Here is a 23,272-nt window from a genome sequence, read left to right on the forward strand (position 1 = left end):
TGAATTACCATCCATTGTCGCTGTCTGTAATTACATAATACAAAAAATGCAGTTGTGATGCATTTTCCCAGGTTGGGTAGAAAGAAATTGTAATACCATAACATTGTCATCGTGAAGGGTACCCCTGGCCCCTTCCCCTGTTTTTACCCTATTCCCTAGCAGTCCTGTCGATTTTATAAACTCGCCAGCCCATGCCGTTAGCCATGTCTGCCGATGATTATCTGGATACAATGGGATGTTGCATTATGAAGCTTTACCCCACTACTGCCGGGACAATGCCCCGCTCCAGCTGAGAGCTGGATGTCTGATTCATGTTCTCCACATATGAGCGATATGGGCACCCTATGTCTTTAGGACGGGATGTACTGGGCCTTACACTAGCGTAGTTTTCGCTATTAACATTACAGTAGGCCAAGCTGATCAGCCAATTCTGGACAGTGGGTACTGATTTGCGGCCCCAGTGTATCGCTACCTCCCGTTTCGCCAATAGTAGCCCCCGAGATGCGAACCGTCTGACCTTCTTGGGGAAATGAACTGTATCTCCCAGTAGGGCCACCTCTGGCTTGAGAATCGGGGGCAGGTTAATCCTTTGTGTTATGTATGCATTCTTATTAGGACTGTAGCTTAGGACATGTCCAGGTAAGATATGCGAAGTCAGCGTGCGTTGCCGCGCATTTACGACAGTTGTGTGGTCTGGATGGATCAATTCTGTGCGCTTTAGCAGGAGTGTAATATACGCGACGTAAAAATTTAGTGTAGGAGTATGTGCCTCCTATTGAGTGAAACTTCTTGTGTGACTGCGCAGCATTTGGCCCATTGCTCATCTGTTATCGAACGGCCCAAATCGACTTCCCAGTCGTTGCGGATCTTATCGCCATTTACAGGTCTCATATTAGCATGTCTTATATATTTTGGAAAATAAATGTGCGCTATTTATGCTCTCTATTATCCTCGTGAGAGGGGGAAACGATTCCGGCTCGACCGTGAAGTTAGGTAAAGCGGAGCGAGGCGCGGACCTGATGCGGCCTAGGACAAATCTATCCATGATGCTGCTAGATTGGAAACGGGCATCATCTGATATCGAGAAAATGTGGCCTCCAGGCTATAAATTGGAAATTTCAAATGTTGTCAGAGTACGTTGCACCAAACGTTCTCCCGAGATTGTAATCCATTGTTGGGGATGGGTAATGTAGAGGAATATAATGCGGTGGCACCTGTCAATCTCCTCACTTTATCCCACGCCCAGCTGGTAGTGGATACGGTTTGGATGTCATGGGGGTCTCTGCGAACACCCTTGGGTAGAACAGTTGAGAGCCGCTCCGGGAGAATAAAATCTGCTTCTGATGGATACATCTGCCAGTGGATTCCTCACCTTGTGAATATCCCCTGCGCCAGCAACATTAGGAAACTTTTGTAGCAGTCCACGCCGATGAGGTCGAAGACGACGTCACAGAGACACTGCTCCGCTTGCGACTCCGCTGATGTCACCGGCTCCATAAGAAGACCTCGTTGGCGTGATGACGTCAGTTCCCTTTTTTCCGCGCCGTCGACGCCAACGGATTTCGGGACTCTCTCTGTAGCTATACTGGTTACTTTGTTTTCTGCTGGTTATCTTTGTATTCTTATGCAGAAATGTCGACGAAGAAGTCCGGATTTAAGCCGTGTCGTGAATGTGGGAAACACATGTCCATAACAGATCCGCATGACGACTGCGTGTGGTGCCTGTCATCGGACCATGATGTCGAGGGATGTTCTTGCTACCGCAAGATGAGTTCCAAGGCTCTCAAGGAGAGGGAAGCAAAGCTTTTAATCGCGAGGATGAAGAAAGAAAAAAGAGGCCGGAGAAAATCGAGGTCGGCGTCGAAGTCGACTTCGGGGCATGCTTCCAAATCCAGGAAGCACAAGAAGAAGAGGAGGCATTCCTCTCTGCGTCACTCGGATAAGGATGCGGCTCCGAGATCGACATCGCCCTCCCGACGCCGTAAGGACTTTGTGTCTCCCTCGCCCGTTCCGGATTCACCTGTTGGCCTGACGTCACCTGTGGCTTCACCAGAACATTCTCCGGCTCCGGCCCCGGTTCCGTGTGAGGAGCCTCCAGCCCCGGGTGATCCTTCGGCTCCACTGATTTCACCGTTGGCGCCGGTCGGCCCGAGTCCGGTGATGCCTGAGCAATATCCTTCGTTCCCTGGACCAGGTCAGGACCCCACGCATTATCTTAATGCAATGTATGGAGTATTCTCCAGAGCCATGTACCCCTCTGGTGCACCTATGGGTCCTATGGCCTTCAGTTTGGGAGTTCCTCAAGCCTATCCTCAGGCTCCCTTCATGCCATTTTTTCCGGTGACGCTGTCATGGCATCTACCGGCACCGAGGACATTGACGCCGCTCTCTTCCTCACCGGCGCCGACTCGAACCCGTTCGACGCCGGCTACCCCTGTGGATTCACGTTCGACGCCGGCGCCGTCGGATTCGATCACGGCGCCGCCGACGCCGGTTGTGAGAATCAGATCTAGGAGAGAGGCTCAGAGGGTACTGGATGAGCAAAGATACCTTATGGAGGAGGTAGAAGAAGGGGAACTCATGGAGTCGGACGATGTTTTTGAGGAGTTGAAGGAGGCTAGTGGCCTGGACTTGTCACCCGAATGAGAGATTACTCCTCCTTCTGATGCCCCTTCGAAGGATGTGGCGCCATACCATGCCGTTCTAAGAAAAACAGCTGAACTTTTAGATTAGCAGTTACCTTCTGCCGAGTTCAAACCGAACATCTTAACGGAAGTTCTGCACTCTCCTTCTGCTGTTTCTGAGCCTCTGCTCCCTTTTAACGATGCCATCATCGAGCCAGTGATGGAGGTGTGGTGTAAGCCCTTTTCTGCTCCGACAGTTTCCAAAGTCATCGCCAGGAGGTTTAGGGCAGCTCTGGGAGACCCAGAATTTTTGACGTCTCCTGAGAGTCTGGTTGTTCAGGCTGCATGTTCAAGAAAATCATCGGGCTTAGTTACCCAGGGAAGCAAAAAAGCTGGATCAGTCGGCCAAGAAGGTCTTTTCTTCGGCCAGCATGGCTCTTAAATCAACGAATGCCACCTGTCTCTTGGGACGTTATATACATGCTCTCATGGACTCAGCTAAACAACTAACCCCAAAACTATCAGAGGAGGATAGGATTGGTTATAATGAGATCCTCTCGGATGCCCAGGCGGCGGCACGTCAGGTGATCCAGAGTGGATTGGACACAGCTGACTCGGTGGCAAGAGTCATGGGATCTTCTGTTGCCACCAGGAGGAGTGCTTGGCTTAAATCATCGGAATTTTCCCCTGATGTCCAGTCAACGCTCTTGGACTTGCCTTTTGACGGCTCTGGTCTTTTTGGCAAGAAAGCGGATGCTGCGCTGGAAAGATTTAAGGAGAGTAAGGACATGGCTAAATCTTTGGGCCTTCAAACTCAGCCAAAAGGCTCATTCAAGAGGTACAGGGGCTTTGGAAGGTCTACCTTTCGTGCATACAGATAGCCACAGCAGCAAAGCACTCTGTATAAGGGATACAGAGGCAGAATCAGGGGTCGCACTCGTGGCCGACAGCTCTCCTCCTCTTCCTCAGCCCCTCCCACCACTGCAAAGCAGCCCTAGATCCACCATTCTGGATCATGCTGGTCCTGTGGGCGGCCGCCTTACCCATTTTCTACAAGATTGGGAATTGGTCACTTCAGGCCTCTGGGTTCTAGATCTTGTAGAAAATGGATACGCCCTTCCCTTTCCGGAATTCCCTCCAAATTACCCTCCTTGTCAAGGGGATTGTTCAGAGGACCACCGTCTTCTCCTACAGGAGGAAGTTCTGACGTTACTAAGGAAAGGCGCGATAGAGGTGGTTCCAGAGCAGGAGAGGGGTCAGGGATGCTACTCCCGGTAGGTATTTCCTGATTCTGAAAAAGGACGTCAGATTGCGTCCTATATTGGACCTCAGGATCTTTATCTGAATCAAGAGAAGTTCAAGATGCTCACCCTTGCGCAGGTTCTTCAAGCGCTGTGTCAGGAGGACTGGATGGTGTCGATCGACTTACAGGATGCGTATTTCCACATCCCCATCCTGAAGTCGCACAGGAAGTATCTCCGGTTTACGGTAGGGTCGCAACATTATCAGTTTGCGGTCCTTCCGTTTGGTCTTACTACTGCACCTCGAGTCTTCACGAAGGTGATGACAGTGGTGGCAGCCCATCTCAGAAGGTCGGGGATTTCAGTTTTCCCCTATCTGGACGACTGGCTGATCAAAGCGGAGTCGCCAGGGAAGGTGCTTTATCATCTGCAGGTTACGACTCAGCTGTTGTACAAATTTGTTTTTTCGATAAATGTGCCAAAATCTCACCTGGTGCCCTCTCAGCGCAACCTGTTCATAGGGGCGATTCTGGACACTACTGTGTCGGGCATTCCCACCTCCACAAAGGATTCTTGACATACAGGAATTGATTCCTTTGTTTTACGATGGAGCGGTCGTTCCAGTCCTGAAGGTCCTTCGCCTGCTCGGTCTGTTTACTTCCTGCATTCTGTTGGTCAACCATGCACGCTGGCACATCAGGGCGCTCCAGTGGTGTCTCCGCAAGCAGTGGTATCAGCACAAAGGAGATCTCAGGGAGTCTGTGAGGATCTCCAGAGAAGCTGCGGCGGATCTGTCTTGGTGGAGCGTGGAGGGCAACCTGTCTCAAGGGAAGCCCTTCCATCTACTTCCATCTACTTCCATCGGTGGCCACAATGATAACGGATGCATCCACTTTGGGGTAGGGTGCACATCTGGGGGATCTGGAGATCAAGGGTCTTTGGTCTCCAGAAGAGAGGTTGCTTCACATCAACCTTCTGGAATTGCGGGCTATTCGTTTGGCACTCAAGGCCTTCCTCCCTTCCCTTCTCTTCGCGGTCAGTCGGTTCAAGTCCTGACAGACAACACTACCGCGATGTGGTATGTCAACAAACAGGGAGGAGTGGGGTCTCTTTGTCTCTGCAGAGAGGCTCTGCGTCTCTGGTCCTGGGCTCAGAATCAACAGATTTGTCTGATGGCAAATCATCTGGCAGGGGTTCTGAATGTACGTGCAGACAGTCTCAGTCGAGTGGAGGCTTCATCCAGAGGAGGTTTGTCACGTTTTCCGGATGTGGGGAACCCCTCGGGTGGACCTGTAACGCTCACTGCCCGTCATGCTGCAGTCTCCAGTATTCGATGCAGGGAGTGTTGGGGGACGCGTTTCAGTTGTGTTGGGGTTCACAGCTCCTTTACGCGTTTCCTCCCATACCCTTGATCCCTTGGGTTCTGAGGAAGATTCGCCAAGACCGGGCCCAAGTTATATTGATCGCCCCGGATTGGCCAAGAAGGGTGTGGTACACAGATCTTCTCCACCTCTCCTCGTGCTCTCCGCTCCGTCTCCCTTTGAGGGCAGACCTCCTCTCGCAGTCGGAGGGGCAGGTTCTACACCCCCACTTCCAGAGCTTGCACCTTCATGCCTGGAGATTGAACGGGGAAACCTGAATTCTTTTTCTCTCCCACCTGATGTGTTAGATGTAATTTTGTCTGCCAGACGTCATTCCACCAAATCTATCTATTCCTATAGGTGGTCTAAATTTGTGCTCTGGTGTGGAGAGAAGTCAATTGATCCTTTCAGGGCTCGTTTATCTGACATTCTGCAGTTTGCCCTTTCTCTTGCTCAGCAAGGCTTTGCTGTAGCCACTGTAAAGGGATATTTGTTGGCTTTCCTTTGCTTGCCGGATCAGCCGTCTTTGTTCAAATCGCCTATTGTTTTACGATTTCTGAAAGGCCTTACAAACAAGTTTCCTTCTACTCCTTTTATTGTGCCTCAATAAGACTTAAACCTTGTCTTAACTTATCTTATGGGTTCTCCCTTTGAGCCCTTGCACAAGTGTCCCTTGAGGCTGTTGTCTTTCAAAACAGTCTTTCTTATTGCTATTACCTCGGCAACGAGGGTAAGTGAGCTTCAAGCTCTGAGTTCAAAACCCCCGTTCTTGACCATTCATGTTGAAAGAATGGTACACAGGACCAGGGCTGCTTTTCTGCCTAAGGCGGTAACTCCTTTCCATCTGGGGCAGTCCATTACCCTTCCTACCTTCTATCCTCCCCCTTCCAAGGAGGAGGAGCGGCTTCACCGCTTGGACCCTAAGAGCTTCTACCTTGATAGGACTAAGGACTTTCGAGTGGACGACGAGCTCTTCGTGGGCTTTGTTGGCTGCAGGAAAGGCAGAGCAGTGCACAAGCGCACCCTTTCCAGATGTATTGTCTTGTGTATCAAGATATGCTACTCTTTGGCTGGTAAGGAACCTCCAGAGGGTTTAAGGGCTCATTCTCCTAGAGCTAAGTCTTCCACTTCTGCTTTGTCTAGAGGTGTTCCTTTGGAGGACATTTGTAGGGTAGCAACTTGGGCCTCCCTCCACACTTTCGCGAAGCATTACTGCTTGGATACCGAGGTGAGGAGGGACGGGCACTTTGCTCGTTCCGTCCTTCAGGACTTTCTGGTATAGAAGGGTGGACACCCTCCTCCGGGAGTGGGACTGCTGTGGGAATCTTTTCACAAGGTGAGGAATCCACTGGCAGATGTATCCATCAGAAGAACAAGTTACTTACCTTCTGTAACGCTTTTTCTGGTGGATACAGTATCTGCCTGTGGATTCCTCACTGACCCACCCACCTCCCCGTTGTCCACCTTTGTATACCTACAATTCTGATGATGGTGTTTCAAAATGTATTTGTTACTGTCAAAGGTATTGTGTTATTTCTTTTGCCTTCCTATTTATTCTCCACACTGTGTGTGTTGATTTGTATATTATGTACTGTGTAAACTGTGTATATATTGCTGTCAGTCCGTCCGTGTGCCTCGAAGGCACGGAAAAAGGGCGCAACTGACGTCATCACGCCGCCGAGGTCGTCTTTTGGAGCCGGTCACGTCAGCGGAGTCGCGAGCGGAGCCGTGTCTCTGTGACGTCGTCTTCGACCTCATCGGCGTGGACTGCTACAAAAGTTTCCGAATGTTGCTGGCGCAGGGGATATTCATAAGGTGAGGAATCCACAGGCAGATACTGTATCCACCAGAAAAAGCGTTACCGAAGGTAAGTAACTTGTTCTTCAGGCCGTAGGTATCCGTATCCTGGCATCTGGATGAAACCAGGAGTGTGCGTAACAGCATTGGGCCACTAATTAATATGACTGTAAATCTGGGACACTATACCCCCTTCTATCATATGGCAATGTGAGTACTGACCATCGGACCCGTGCCTGCTTCCCACCCCAGACTAGACGTGTCAGAGGAGCGCGGAGCGTCCTTTAAAAAAAATTGGGGAGGGGAATTGGGATGTTATTAAAGAGAAATACAAATTTGGGGAGTACCACCATCTTCAGTATCTCAACTCGGCCAGCGAGCGATAAGGGCAATCACAGCCATTTCTCTATCTGCGCTTCTAGTGAGTCAATGGCGCCCATAGTTATTATCTGCGCAGCGTCCAAGTGAATATGAATCCCTAAATATTTGACCGAGTCCGTAGACCATTCAAGCGGGAATTCACACTCCCATGGCTTCGTGCTCAATGTTTAAGGAAAGATAACTGATTTATGCCAATTGATGCCCAGACCAGAGAAGCGGCCAAATCTAAGAATCTCTCTGATCAATGGGTCTAAATTAACTTGGGGTTCTCTAATGTAAAGGATCATGTCGTACGCATATAGCAAGACCAGGAGGAGGCCGGTATTGAATTGTAACCCCCACCGTAGGTGTCGCTCCTGAAAATGGCGTATCAACGGATCCATAGCCAGGATAAACAATAGAAGGGACAGGGGGCAGCCCTGGCGGGTCCCATGGGAGAGCCGGAAGGGCCGGTAAAGTGTGCCATTTAAGCGAAGTCTCGCCGTGGGTTTGCTGTACAATAATGCAGTGGTGACAATGAATCCTATGGGCATGCCCATACAGCGCATGACAGAGAGAAAGAAGGGCCACTCCAAAGAGTCGAAAGCTTTCTTGGTGTCTAGGAGGATTGCCGCTGCAGGGACTTAAGGGTTGATCCTGTTTATTACTGCGAAGAGTGTTCTAAGATTAAGTGAGGTGGACCAGTGGGGGACGAAGCCGGACTGGGCCGGGGATATGATAAATTCCATTAATTGGGACAGGCGAATAGCGATGACTTTGGCTAAGATTTTATAGTCTAGATTTAGAAGGGACAAAGGCCTGTACTACCCACATTGCGTGGGATCGTTACCAGGTTTGGGGAGAACATCCCCTCGGAGTGTAGGGGGAAGCATTTGTTTCTCTAAGGCCTCTGCATAGACCTCAATAAGTTGCGGTGCAAGCAGGTCTTTGTATTCCTTATAGAAGTCTCCAGTGAAGCCATCTAACCCGGGGACCGAGGAGCCGCGGAGGGTGTCGATGGCACCAAGCACGTCTGCAACTGAAATGGGTTCTGATTAGAAATCCTGCATGTGTTTTTTCGAGATAGACAAGTGCGATCTCGTCTAGATATTCTTCTTGTTCCTCGCAGGAGCTCCCTAACCTAGTTGAATAGAGTCGAGAAATAGGCCAGAAACTCATTCCGAATGTCTGCTGTGAAGGTGTGAGTGCGGTTGTCTGCGGTGTGAATCTCAGTGATGTAGGCCTTGTTATAGGATGGTCTCAGCATCTGGGCCAGCACTCTGCCAGGTCTTTCGCCCTCTCCGTATCATCTAGCTGTCTGGTACTTGCCCAAGTATAATACTTCCCGATCTGCTGTTTCCCTGTAGTCAAGCTCTCGTTCAAGGCGTGATAACGTGTGTCAAAGATCTTTAAGTACCCCGGCGTGTTTGGCAATGCAAGCACCCCTGATAACAGCTTTAAAACCCTACTAAAGAAATGCCCTGGAGTCTACTGAACCGGTGTTAATGGCTTCAATAGCCTCGCGTATCTCTGCTTTAAACAAATCATCATGAAGGGCGCGGCTGGGGAAGCGCCATTGTCGTTCAAAGCCCTCAGCGTGGGGTACTTTTAGGTGTAACAGGACCGGAGAGTGGTCAGAGTATGTCCTATGAAGTCTCTATTGAGGTGCACCAACCGGAAACATCGGGAAAGTAGCCAGAAATATATCCTAGTCCAGGTGTTGTGTTGGCCGGAAAAATGTGTGTAGTCTGTAAGGTTAGGGTTGCGTTTGCGCCAAACGTCCATAAGTGTGAACTGTTCGCAGAGCTCTAAAAGGGCGCGGTGGGCGCGTGGTTTGGTGTCTGGGGCCGTGAAAGTGCTATCCACCCCGGGATTGAGCAGTAAATTAAAATCCCACCCATAAGCAAAATCTGCAGCTCTAACCTAGCAAGTTGAGTATGTAGGGCGTGAAAGAAGTCAGGGGAGTCAGAGTTCGGGGCGTACACGCACACCAGGGCAATACTACTCCCCATCAGTGACCCAGAGACAGATACCTGCCCTCCTCGTCCCGGACAATTGAACTAAAACTAAATGGGACCCTCTTGTGGATCAAAATGGCTGTCCCCCTTGCATAATTACTGAAATTGGCGAAGTATCTATGCGCACCCCAGCTGGCACCAAAGCATGCTGCGTCTGTTTTGGGAAAGTGTGTCTCCTGTAAGTAAGCGACTCTGTGCTTCGAGGTCCTCATTCTTGATAGCCACTTCTTTAAGGATGCGCTCCACACGTTCCAGTCTTTTAATGGATTGGGCCGTCCCATCCTCAATGTCCGAGATGCGAGCCTCTGCTACATCGAGCCTCCTGTCGTGCACCTGTATCTTGGCCCCCAAGCTGGAAATATTTTTGTCAAGCAGATCAAACCGGCTGTCCAGTGCTTTAAAGCTGGCCATCATCTCCTGGAGCAGAGAGGCAGACTCCTCGGCGGGGCCCTCTACGTGGTCAGTGCCTTGCGCATGTTCCACCATGTTGGAGCTGTGCGGTGGAGCCGTGTCGATGTAAGACCGCCTCACCTTCAGCACTCGTCCGCCACAGTCCCCGGTCCAGGATGTTCATCCAGGTCCGCCGCGTCTCAGCCCGCGCAGGCCCGCCAGCCCGTCCATTGCGCAGCTCGCTTCTCGTCAGGACGCACCCTCCTGGCGGCGCCGTAACTTGGGATCAGGGGCACCTGTGGTCCAGCTGGGCCAGGATACTTTCAGCTCCCCGGCGCTCAGTGTCTTGTGGCATTATTCAGGCATATGTACAGGGAATATGTTGCAGAGCTGGAGTGCCAGTCGGAGCTTCAGAGCCAGGCGGCCATCTTAGTCCCCGGCTTTGCCATGCCCCAGGCATTGACTAACTTCACTGTGGATGACTGCATTCTGCCCATTCACAGGGAGTACTTGGGTATAGACTACATTTCCCTTACCTGCTAGGGACTACTACTGCAATGTGTGCTTTGAGACCCAAAAATATTTTTGGGAATCAAGTCATGGGTGCCCAGCAGCTTTCCCAACCATAACAGTTTAAAAGTAGTGACACAAGTAACAACCACTGACAAACCCTAAAGGCTTTATTGGTTTTTCTAGTGCTTGTTGTGTCTACTTCCTTGCCCGGTGTCTGGCTGAGCAGGAGTCTCATTAAAGTCACAGCTGGCACAAGTAGCCTTGTGGATTTGTTTGCATATGATTCTGACGATGTGTTGATCTAAAAAGTTTGGGCCGGCTCCCAATTGGTCTTCTAGAATTACCCATTTGTATCGGCTAAATGAAGCATTATAGTCTTTCATTGTTCAATTGAAAATGTTTCTTATAAGTTTGAGGGCAGAACAAACGTGTGTTGTAGAACTCGGTTTGTAAATTACTTGTGATGGGGTTCCAGTTTGATAAAGGTGATAAGAGTATAAACCTTTATGAAGTTTCAGAGTGGCCGAACTACACCGCCTCGCAGAGCGCCCTCTCCCGATGGCTTCTCGCCCTACAGTCCGGAGGAAACGAACCGCAGGGTCAACAAAGTGATGCGAGCCCGACTGTACCTCCTGCAGCAGATAGGACCCAATTCCTTCTTAATTGGAGGAGATAGCCCAGATAATAAATACAGGGTGTTTATTGGGCCTCAGGTATGGCTGATGTACCGGGTTTGTAAAGTATTATGTGAAGGTTGCTTATTTTGCCTTAATTGTATCTTTCTAAGTAGATTTACAATCCCCTAGCACAAAACTAAAATTATGATTTCGTATCTCTGATCCTTTTGACACAGATAGAAGTGCATGACTTGATTTTAAATGTCACCTTTGTGTATTATGCTTAAGTGTTTTCTGCACAAATAATACCTTGCTAGGACCTGCTAAGCTCCGTCAGTGAGCAAGCATTGCTAGGGCAGTTGGGTCTTTACATCCATTTCTCATGGGTGATAGCCTTGGTTGCACGCTGTTTAGAATCTCTCCCAGAGTCCGGCATTGCACCCAGGTGTATACAATGCACGTATGACTTTTGAAGGCTTTTGGCCATTTAAGAACTGCCATTTCGTTCCACCCAAAGGCTCCATCTTTGATGATTTAGTCTGTTGTTGCAAGGAACTCTTTACGATGGCTCAGCTTTATTCAATCTGCATACCCATTTTTTCAGCCAGCTGGATCTCCCCCTTTTAATCTTTTAATTTTGTTAAAGATAATCTCGATCTTCACATTTCTTTGACTATGGGGAGAGTCATTCTAAGTTACTCACTCCTCCCCTTGGAAAGCAAAAAAAAACTGTCATGGTTGCAGACAACTTCATACTAATGCACGTATTTTTTAATAGTACTTCCTAGTTAAAATTACTTTATTAATTGAAACAACTGTGCTGAATTTGGGCAGCTTTAGGGTTAGATAGAGACAAAGGAGAGGTAAGAGAAATGCACATTATTGCAGATTTGGTAAGCTAATAGAACAGCTGAGTTGATGACGATTGTTGCCGTCTTTTCGTGAGTGCATGGATTTTGAATATCACAGCTTGGTAGGGCTTCACTTTTACACTTGCTTTCTCATTCTATTTAGACTTGCAGCTGTGGCCGTGGGACATTTTGCATACATCTTCTGTTTGTTATGCTTAGAGTATTCCAGCTAGAGCCGACCGATCCAATGCTCTGGCGAAAGACTCTGAAGAATTTTGAGGTAAAGAAATTCCGATTGTTTAATTTAAATGGCTTACAAGATTTGGCCTTAACCCTGTGCCATGATTGTGTTACTTGCGTCTGTTGGTGGTAGGTGACTTTTCAGAAATAGAATTGGTTGTTGTAAAGATGCAATTGAGGCGGATGTAGGAAGAAGATTTATTAAGTAAATCTCAAGAACAGGTGAGTGCCAGGTAACGCAGCTTCTTCTCTAGGACGCCAGTGCAATTGACTCCTGAATTAGAATCTAAACAAGAACATACCGAGATTTCATGTCTCGCTCACTAGCTATGAATTAAAGGAACCTAACAATGTGTAATAAAGTAACATACAAAACATCCCCCCTCCTTTGGAGAAAGAAAACAAAAAAAATAAATAATAATAATAATATTGCAATAAGAAAAGATACAATATAATAACTATCTCACATATTCTTTTAACCATGCAGGTAGGACTCTTTTCCTCTTGCCAATGTCGTCTATGTCTATATTCTTGTCAGCTCTCCTTTACAGATCCAGAGTCATTTGCAAGTCCAGTGTCTGTATCAGTACACAGAAACCCTCCCCCGCCCCCCCCCCCCTTTAATAATAGGAGAATAATCACCGTGAGAGAGATTTTCAGCTCTAAATTCTGTGGTAATCTTTTTCCCTTTTGTAGAATCACCTTTGTTTGCATCTTCCATTGTTACATTATCCACACATCCCAAATTAGCTTGCATTTTACTTTGATCAAAATAATCCTCCACCCAAATCAAAATTAGATGGATTTCCCAAATTTGAACATCCTTCAATATGTACTGATCCACATCTAAGGCAACTCTCTTTAAGTTCCAAACCCTTCCATCCATAAGTCTTATAAGATTGCAAAGAACCTCCTTCACTTGTTGCAGTGGTTCAAACTTACTTTCACCTTTAGCAACTTTGAAAGGTCTTTTAATTCTGACCCAATCACCAACCTTTATAGTAACCACCTTAGTGCCATGAGGCTCATCATAGTATTCTTTACTTTTCATGTGTACCATTTCTAAATGTTTTTCAACTTCTTCTGGTGACCACTGCTCAACTCCTCCTTCCACAAGCCAACTGGGGGTAAATTTGCACCTAGGCTTCCTACCTCTCATCATAATAAAAGGGGATAATCCTGTTGCCGCATGCATAGTGGTCCTGTAAGCCCACACTGCTTTCTGTATCTCTAACTTCCAATCCAACTGTTTGTTCATTGCAGCTTGGATTACACCTTTTAAAACACGGTTAAAAAGTTCTACAGTACCATTTCTGCTGGGATTATATAGCGAAGTGGTTTTGTGTTTAATGCCACATTTAATAAGATAATCTTTTGCAACTTTTGAGGTAAATTGTACTCCATTATCACTCAAAATACATACAGGTAATCCTTCTAAAATAAAAATCTTATGTAAAATCTTTAAAACATTATGTGTCCACTCTTTCCACTATTCTAACAATAGGCCACTTAGCAAACAAATCGATTGCCACAATATCATATTCTTTCGATTCTCCAACAGGTCCAAAAATATCAATTGCTATTACTTCCCAAGGAAGACCAGGAATCAAACCCTCACTCATTAGAGGTCTCAAAATATTTAAGGATTTATCTGCAGAAGAACAAATAGGACAATCTCTTACAAACTTCTCAATTTCCTTGTCAACTCCCGGCCACCAAAAGATACCTTTAACCACCAACTTTGTTCGAACTATTCTAAAATGTCCTTCATGGCATAACTGTATCACTTTCCTTCGTAAAACTTTTGGTGGTATTATTCTGTCACCCCTCAACAACAAATCTTTATCCAAGGATAACTCTATGTGTACCTCCCAGAAAACTTTAAGATCCTGATTCATATTATGTCTCTTTGGCCACCCTTTACACATACATTTAGAAACAGCTTGTAAAATGTCATCCTTAGATTGCTCTTCTATCCATTCAGTTTTGGTCATTACCGCTGTGCCAGAATCTTGAACAAAAGCAATACTGAAATTGCCCCAAGGATCTTCTTCACATTTCTCAATGGGTGCGGGTAGTCTAGATAAACAATCGGCCACTACATTGTCCTTACTTGGCACATACATTATCTTATAGATGTATTCCTTCATTCTCATGGATATTCTTGCTAACCTTGCAGAAGCACCAACACTACCTTCACTAGTCCAAATCCTTACCAACGGTCGATGATCAGTTCTGATGATGACAGGTTTACCCCAAACAAAAGCTCCAAAATGTTCCAAAGCCCATGCACAGGCCTAAGCCTCTCTTTCTATAATTGGATATTTCGCCTCTGTAGGGGATAAGGCTCTTGATGCGAACAAAAAATCTTTTCATGACTATTACTCATTTTCTGTGAAAGAACCGCACCCAGTCCTTTATCGCTAGCATCAGTTGTCAAACAACATTCTTGGTTGGGGTCAAAGCAACTTAAAGCATTCACATTATTCAATTCAGCCTTAATCCTCAAAAATTCTTTATCACATTCATCCGTCCATTCAAATTTTGCATTTTTACAGTAGTGAGCGTATATTATACACCTGGCTAGCAAAGTTGGGTATATACTTTGCACAATATTCTGTCATTCCCAAAAAGGATCTAACTTCATCTTTGGTATTCGGAGCAGGCGATCCTACAATGGTATTTACAAGTGAAGGTTTTGGTTTAACACCATCTTTGCTTATGGTATGTCCTAAGTATGATACCTCTCTCTCCGCAAACTTACATTTGCTTAGTTCTACACTTAACCTAGCACTTTGTAATATTTCCAACACTTGATTAAGAAAAACATCTTGTTCTTCCCTACTAGTACCCGCAACAAGGATATCATCCTGAAAGAAACTCACGCCTTTTACTTCTCCAAAAAGCCTGTGCATCAGTCGCTGAAAAACAACAGCGGATGAAGCGAGGCCAAATGGCATACGCCTGAATTGATAACACCCAAAAGGCGTGATGAATGCAGTGAGTTTCTTTGATTCTGGTGACAAAATGATCTGGTGGTAGGCTGCTGATAAGTCTGTGGTTGAAAACCAACTAACCCCTCTGAGTAAAGAAACCATTTCATTAATTTTAGGTAGGGGAAATTTCTCAATAACGATGTTATTATTCAAATGGCGGAAATCAATACATAAACAGATTTTTCCACTGCTTTTACGTGCGACGATGACTGGTGAAATCCATTCAGAACTTTCCACTTCCTCAATTACACCCTTACCTAACAAATCTTGTAAATCCTTCTTAACTTCATCCGTTATCAGTATAGGAATTGGTCTTACTTTATGAACCTTTGGGTTCAGCATGTTCTTTTAGCACTATCCTATGTTCAAATCCTTTAAGTGCTCCTAAACTCTTCCCAAAGACACCTGGATTTTTTTTTTTCAATGAATCACCCAATTTGCTAGTTTCATCCATTATGAGTACTTTTTCCTCACTATTTGGATCCAGGATGATGTGCAAGTTGGTCTAACCAACCAAGTACGGATGGACTGTCTTCTGCTACATACATCTTGCCGACCTCCTTTTGAACAAAAAGGAGAGCCATCTGAACCCAAGCATATTAATCTTTTCTCCAGTGAAACTTACCGGGTTCACATCAGTAGGACACAAATCTTCTCCAATTTTCTCTACAAATTTCTCCTTCCACACAGCCTTATTAAGATTAGTGTATGGTGATCCTGAATCTGCATACACATTTACAGTGACACCACCAAAATATACCTCACATATTGGTTTACCTTTCACTGACTCACCCGTGACATTAATAACAGTGTTCGAGGCATATGAGCTGCAGATTACACACTTTTGCATAGATCTCCATCTGGTGTTGGCCCGGATGTTTGCAGTTTGTTTTTCCTCTTGGAAAGTCTTTGGAAGTCACGAGGTCGGTGACACCTCCTTTGGATCGTATTGCGCATGGGCTTCGGCTCCACCCTCAGATTGTTTTTTTCCGCCATCGGGCTCGGATGTAATCTTCGCGCTCCGGTTCCGAACAGCTTCCAGTTCGACGATCGATGCGCAATCCTCTCCCCAATCGCTGTATTGTTCCGATCACGATCTCTTCAATCAACGCGCCTTCTCATCGACACAAACCTTCGGTTCCAGTCGTCGACGGCGGCCGTCGGGCCTACCCAGGCTCCGGTCCCGGCTCATGGAAAGAACTCCATTTAAAAAGTGCCCTCGATGTGGGTCCAAAATTCCCCACACCGATCTTCATGAGGTATGCAACCTTTGCCTCTCCCCAGAACACGAGGCTCGAGACTGTCCGGCCTGTAAGTCTTTCCGATCGAAAAAGACTATTCGGGACCGAAAAGCCAGAAGGAACATGGCACACTCCTCGACGTCCAATCCAGTCAACATCTTCGGAGACGACATCGACGATCCGGAACATCATCGTACCGAAGAGGACCTCGTCAGCGCTTCCGAGGCCGACTAGTCAGATGTGGAGGACATCACTCCGGCGCAGAGGGCCGTGAGTACCAATCTACCCCCTCCCACACCCGCGCCAACACCCAAAAAGGCTTAGGTCACGCCTTCGCCTCCGGGCCCACACACCCCACCTTCGGGCCCGGTGAAGAAGCCAAGTAAGCCTTCAGGCGGCTCGGGCTCGAGCCAGCCGGCCAGCGGTGCCGAGAAACACACTTCGGCACTGAAAAAGAAGACCGCCTCCACCTCGACACCGAGCTCCGCACCGAAGCCCTCGGGGTCGAAACCCAGCCCTTCAGCACCGACGCCATCTTCGGTGCCGACCAAACCACACAAGGCCACCGGCACTGACACTTCCAAGCCGAAGCCCATCTCTGCGCAGACCAAGAGACCGGAGGGCCCCAAGCCGGGTTCTAAACATCAAACCGGCACGGAAAAACCTAAAAAATCATCGGCGCCGACGGACCAAATTACCTCACCAGAGCTATTTACACCGGATCCCTTGCAAAAAACTCTCACCAAGGATCCAAAAACGGGACATTTGACACGCTCTACTAAGAAGAGACATTTGGAGAAGCCTGCTCCCCCTCCACCTCCAAAGAGGAAGGACTCTGCTACCTCTCCGTTCAGAATACCCTCCCCTCCCCCTCCACCCCCACCTCCTCCTTCCCCACCTCCACTCCCACCTCATCGTTCTCCTACTCCGTCTCCAGATGATGATGATCAGGGGGACCCATATTATGATACAGGGGATGTGCCACAAGACCCCACCCCTACAGGGTCTCCAGATCCATGGGACGATTACCATATACCAGATATCCCCAACGTCCCACAAGACGATATTTACCCTTCTAGACCATCTCCACCAGAAGATTCATTAGGGTTTAACCATCTTCTGCAAAGAGCAGCACATTATCATGGGGTGGACATGCATAATCACCCTGTGGAGGAAGATTTCCTCCTAGACACATTCGATACTACACATAGGTCCACCTCCATACTGCCCATGCTCAAAGGGGTGGTAAAGCATGCGGCAGAAGTTTTTAAAGACCCAGTTAGAGCCAGGGTCCTTAACCCACGTATCGAAAAAAAGTACAAACCTGTTCCTTCAGATCCCTCTTACATCGGAGGACCAGAGCCACTAGATTCCTTAGTGGTATCTACGGCACATAAAAGGGCAAGCTCACAAGCGTCAGGTGATGCACCACCACCTGACAAGGAGTCAAAACTGCTAGATGCTTCAGGCAAACGCACAGCATCCCAGGCCGCCAACATATGGCGTATAGCAAACACTCAGGCACTGCTGGACAGATAGGACAGGGCTCATTATGACGAATTAGGGCCATTAACACCAGCGTCCTTCTCCGTCGTCATGCTTGGTTAAGAGTATCTGGTTTAAACCAGAAGTACAAGCCTCCATCCTTAACCATCCCTTTGACGAGGAACACCTATTCGGGCGAAAGGTGGATGAGGCCTTAGAAAAGATGAAAAAGGATATGGAACCGCAAATTCCATGGGGGCCTTACAGTCTCACCAGGCCAGACGCTCCTTTTGCCGCTCTTCCTTTTGGAGTGCATCCAGAGGCTACTCCTCAGACCCAGCGTCCACATCGTACAAGTCCCCTACTCAGACCACCTTTACAAAAGGTTACCTTAAGAGGCGGCTACAGGGGTAAAAACAGCAAGGGCAGAGGCAAAACAAACAACGCCCGTTCTGCCACACCTACTACCCAATGACTTCCCCCCCGCTCCTCCCAGACCATTCCACTCTGGTCGGGGGCAGACTCAAAAATGTCCTTCATGTCTGGGAGACCATCACCTCAGACAAATGGGTGACCCAAATAATTTGATCAGGTCACTGCCTGGAATTAACATCTACCCCCCCCCCAAACATTCCACCCAGGCAACGCCCAATGTCACAGGAACATTCGACATTGCTAAAGCAGGAGGTAATCTCTCTCTTACAAAAACAGGCAATAGAACACGTTCCTGTCAATCAACAAAATTTGGGGGTCTACTCCCTATATTTTCTAATACCAAAAAGGGACGAGACTCTACGACCTATTCTAGATCGCCGGCCCCTAAACACATACATACACTCAGACCATTTTCACATGGTAACGCTTCAGCAGGTACTTCCGCTCCTCTCCCAGAACGACTTTCTTACCACACTGGACTTGAAAGACGCATACTTCCACATTCCAGTACACCATACTCACAGAAAGTACCTCAGATTTGTAGTGGACGGACAACACTACCAATTCAAAGTGCTCCCGTTCGGAGTCACAACAGCACCACGGGTATTCACTAAGTGCCTAGCGATGGTGGCGGCACACCTCAGAAGACAGCACATTCACGTCTTCCCATACTTGGACGATTGGCTGATAAAAGCCACTTCATACAACCAATGTGTACACCACACCGCCACCACAATCCAACTACTTCACCAACTAGGCTTCACGGTGAACCACCAAAAGTCCCAGCTAACACCATCCCACATAAAACAATACCTCAGTGCCACCATAGACAACTCAAAAGCAATAGCCTACCCCAATCCAGCCAGGATTGCAAGCATTCAGGCTTTGCGACAAAAATTCATACCTCAACACTCCCTTCCAGCACGAGTGTTTATGCAACTAATATGGATGATGGCCTCTTGCATTTTTATAGTGCCCCACGCAAGACTCCAGGTGCGTCCACTCCAAGAGTGCTTAGCACACCAATGGAATCAGGCCCAGGGGCAACTGACAGATCTGGTGTTGGTAGACGGTCGCACCCATCGCTCTCTGCAGTGGTGGAACACCACAAACCTTTCCAAAGGTCGACCGTTCCTGGACCCGGTTCCCCAAATAATACTAACAACGGACGCATCGCTCTCCGGCTGGGGAGCCCATCTATTACACCTAACAGTGCAGGGCACATGGAGGCCGCAACAAAAGTTACTCCATATCAACCACCTGGAGTTACTAGCAATCTTTCTAGCCCTGAAATCTTTTCAAACACAGATTTCAGGCAAGGCAGTCCTCATTCGCACAGACAACATGACGGCCATGTATTATATTCAGAAACAAGGCAGCACACACTCTCCACAGCTCTCTCAATTAGCACAGAGCATATGGAGATGGGCAATTCCCCACAAAATCTTTCTCCTTGCTCAACATGTCCCAGGAGTCCAAAACACCGTGGCAGATCTGCTCAGCAGACAAACACAACAGATCCACGAGTGGGAACTTCACCCACAGGTTCTTCATCCGTTCTTTCAAATGTGGGGGCATCCGCAGATAGACCTCTTCGCCACCCACGAAAACACAAAATGCCCAAGCTTCGCCGCCAGATACCCACACCCATTGTCCAAAGGAAATGCGATATGGATGAACTGGTCAAGCAAATTTGCCTACGCTTTTCCTCCTCTCCCACTCATTCCATTAGTGGTGCGAAAGCTACAACAGCACTCCCTCAACTGATCCTAGTAGCTCCAACGTGGGCCAGACAACCGTGGTACACCACGCTGCTGGAACTCTCGGTAGTACCACACCAAAAGCTACACCTCTCACCATGCCTCCTAACCCAGAACCATGGAGAGATCAGGCACCCGGACCCAGCTCAGCTCAACCTTGCGATCTGGCTCCTGAAATACTAGAATTCGGGTACCTAAACCTTCCCCCTGACTGTATGAACGTCATCAGAGAAGCTAGACACCCTACCACTAGAGCCTGCTACGCTGCCAAGTGGAAAAGATTTGTTGTTTATTGCCATAACAACACAATCAATCCCCTAACGTGTCTATACAACACATCATATGCTACTTACTCCACCTACAAAGGTGTAATCTATCCTATACCTCCATTCGGCTACACCTCGCAGCAATTGCAGCTTACTTACAAAACAGGCAGCACCTATCACTTTTCAGAGTACCTTCCATTAAAGCCTTCATGGAAGGCCTCAAAAGAATAATTCCCCCCAGAGTACCACCCTCACCTGTGTGGAACTTAAATATCGTTCTCACAAGGCTGATGGGGCCTCCCTTCGAACCTTTGCATAAATGCGAACTGCAATTCCTGACATGGAAAACAGCTTTCCTTGTAGCCATCACTTCCCTTAGAAGGGTCAGTGAGATACAAGCACTTACCATACAAGAACCTTTTCTTCAAATGCACCAGAACAAGGTTGTTCTCCGTACCAACCCAAAATTCCTACCTAAAGTCATCTCCCCTTTTCACCTAAACCAATCTGTAGAATTACCAGTATTTTTCTCGCTACCTCAGACCGTTGCAGAAAGGGCTCTGCACACGCTAGATGTCAAACGAGCCTTACTTAACTATATCCAAAGAACACAACCTTTCCGAAAGACCAAACAACTATTGGTCTCTTTCTCTCAACCACACAAGGGCAACCCCATCTCAAAATCAGGGATAGCTAGGTGGATTGTAAAATGCATCCAGATTTGCTACCACAAAGCAAAACTAATGCTTTCCGTTCCCCCTAAAGCCCAATCTACACGGAAGATAGGGGCTTACATGGAATTTCTAGGGAACATCCCACCAGATGATATCTGCAAAGCAGCTACATGGTCAACGCCGCACACTTTCACTAAACACTATTGTGTAGATGTGCAAACCAAGCAACAAGCTAGTGTGGGCCAGGCTGTACTGAAAACACTATTTCAAACCACTGCAACAGATACCGGTGGTCGCCGCTAAGGTTGGGAACTGCTATATAGTCTATGCAAAAGTGTGTAATCTGCAGCTCATATGCCTCGAACGGAATATGCTACTTACCAGTATGCATCTGTTCTTGGCATGTAGAGCTGCAGATCTACACACGCCCACCCTCCTCCCCGGCTACCTGTATCTGTTCCAGTATATCTTATTTAGATACAACACACATGGGTTTCTTCACTGTTGTTACTACGCTCCATCTTTCCCTGCTGGCGAAAAACATTCTGAGGATGGAGCCGAAGCCCATGCGCAATACGATCCAAAGGAGGAGTCACCGACCTCGTGACTTCCAAAGACTTTCCAAGAGGAAAAACAAACTGCAAGCATCCGGGCCCAACACCAGATGGCGATCTATGCAAAAGTGTGTAGATCTGCAGCTCTACATGCCAAGAACAGATGCATATAGGTAAGTAGCATATTCCTTCCTTGTAAACTTTTTACACTACTATCATCATTACTCACACCCTCCTTGGTGTGTTCTTCACTTTCCCATACATATTTTACACTACTCCGTTTACGGCACATTTTACAAAAATGGCCAATTAACACACATATGCCACATCTTTTTTTCAATGCAGGACAATATTTGCTAAACGCTAAATGTTCCTTGCTATCACAGCGATAGCATCTTCTTTCTTCAGGTTTCCTTTCTTTTTCTGTGTTCTTTTGAGATTGGTTCACCCAGCGTCCTATGGTTTGTTGATTTTGACTTCTTTTTAAGTTCTGTAACTTGAAAACACCATTTGAATACTTTTCAGATTCTTTCACAACTGTAGCACAGCTGACATTTCTGATTTTCTCCTTATGGCCAAAACATCCTCTAAAGGCGCATCTCCATTGACCCATAATCAATCTTGTATAGAGGAATTATTATTATGCTTAACTAGTTGGTCACGTATGAGATCGTCTTGCAGAACTCCAAATTTACAATCTAATGCCAGTCTTTTTAGATCGTATAGCCATTCATCCACTAGTTCTTCTTTGGTTTGTTTTCTTTGGAATAATTTATGACGAACTACTCCAATACAGACCTTAGGGTCGAAATATTTGTCAAGGTCTTTCGATGGCGCCTCAAATACATTCACATCACCTTCATTGATCTTGTTCATACGGGAGTATGTTTTTAATCCAATAGGACCCGAGGAGTGAAGCAGTAATCTTTTTTTTTTTTTTTTTTTTTTTTTTTGGTTCAGGTTTCATCTTACCTGCCTCATCAACTGCATCTATATAATTCACGAAATATTCTGTCCATTCAACCCATTTTATACTGGGCTGTGATCCTGTTACCCAAAAGGCATGTGGAGGACTTCTAGTAAAATTCTGTTGTGCCATAACTTCCTCCTCACTATGCACTGTCTGGTCTCCTTGTTCCATGTATATTTTGCGACCAACGAATAATATTCCTTCTCACAGTAAAGATTTATTCACAATTGATAATACTTCTGTAAAAAAAAGAAATTATTTCCCTGACTTCTTCACCTGTTCTCCACGATACCGCTGCCAATTGTTTACTTTATAACGCTTCAGTTACTCTTCCTTTTTTTTTAAATTTTTTTTTTTTATTTATCTTTTGTCGCAGGAGTAGCTCTCGGAGCTCCGATGCACTCCTACCAGCTTCCTATACTCCTGATCCGGCTCTAAGATGGCCACCATGCAAGGTCACTCTGCGCGACCTTACGCAATGACGTATAGGGAGTATTGTGCATGCCTCAGTCACTGCCGCATTCTACTTCTGCATCTGCGCACACTAGGTTGTATTGCGCATGCCCCAGACAATGCAGCACCAAGTTCGAAGCCCGCGCACGACGATCGAATACTGCTGCCACTTAAAACAAAAATCCAAGCTGGGCAGTTTCTCAACGATTGTCTACTCCCAAGTAAAATAATTTCTTCTTGCGTAAAGACAGTTTCCTAGTTTGATCGGGTTACATGTAATTCATCCTCAAAAGTACAGTTCCAGACACCATGTAAAGTTCCCTTCGTGAATGTTTCCAATCCGTGAAATCCTTAAGTTCCACAAAAAATGAGAGAAAAAAAGGAAGAAAAAAATATATTCCTTTCCGTGAAATTGAGGTGATGGTG

The 23,272-nt window shown here is 46.9% G+C and overlaps 1 protein-coding gene across 1 annotated transcript in view; it reads left to right on the forward strand.

Moving 5' to 3' along the window:
• MAP3K1 (mitogen-activated protein kinase kinase kinase 1) overlaps nt 1-23,272 on the forward strand; it is a 463,606-nt gene that overhangs the window by 228,803 nt on the left and 211,531 nt on the right. The window contains exons 4-5 of the mRNA XM_085631362.1: nt 10,817-11,017; nt 11,936-12,052. Of these exons, the coding sequence (XP_085487488.1) occupies nt 10,817-11,017; nt 11,936-12,052 (318 nt within the window). The remainder of the gene's footprint in view (nt 1-10,816; nt 11,018-11,935; nt 12,053-23,272) is intronic.

Source organism: Triturus cristatus, chromosome 2_1 (assembly GCF_964204655.1).
Source record: "Triturus cristatus chromosome 2_1, aTriCri1.1, whole genome shotgun sequence".
Classification (NCBI taxonomy): Eukaryota; Metazoa; Chordata; class Amphibia; order Caudata; family Salamandridae; genus Triturus; species Triturus cristatus.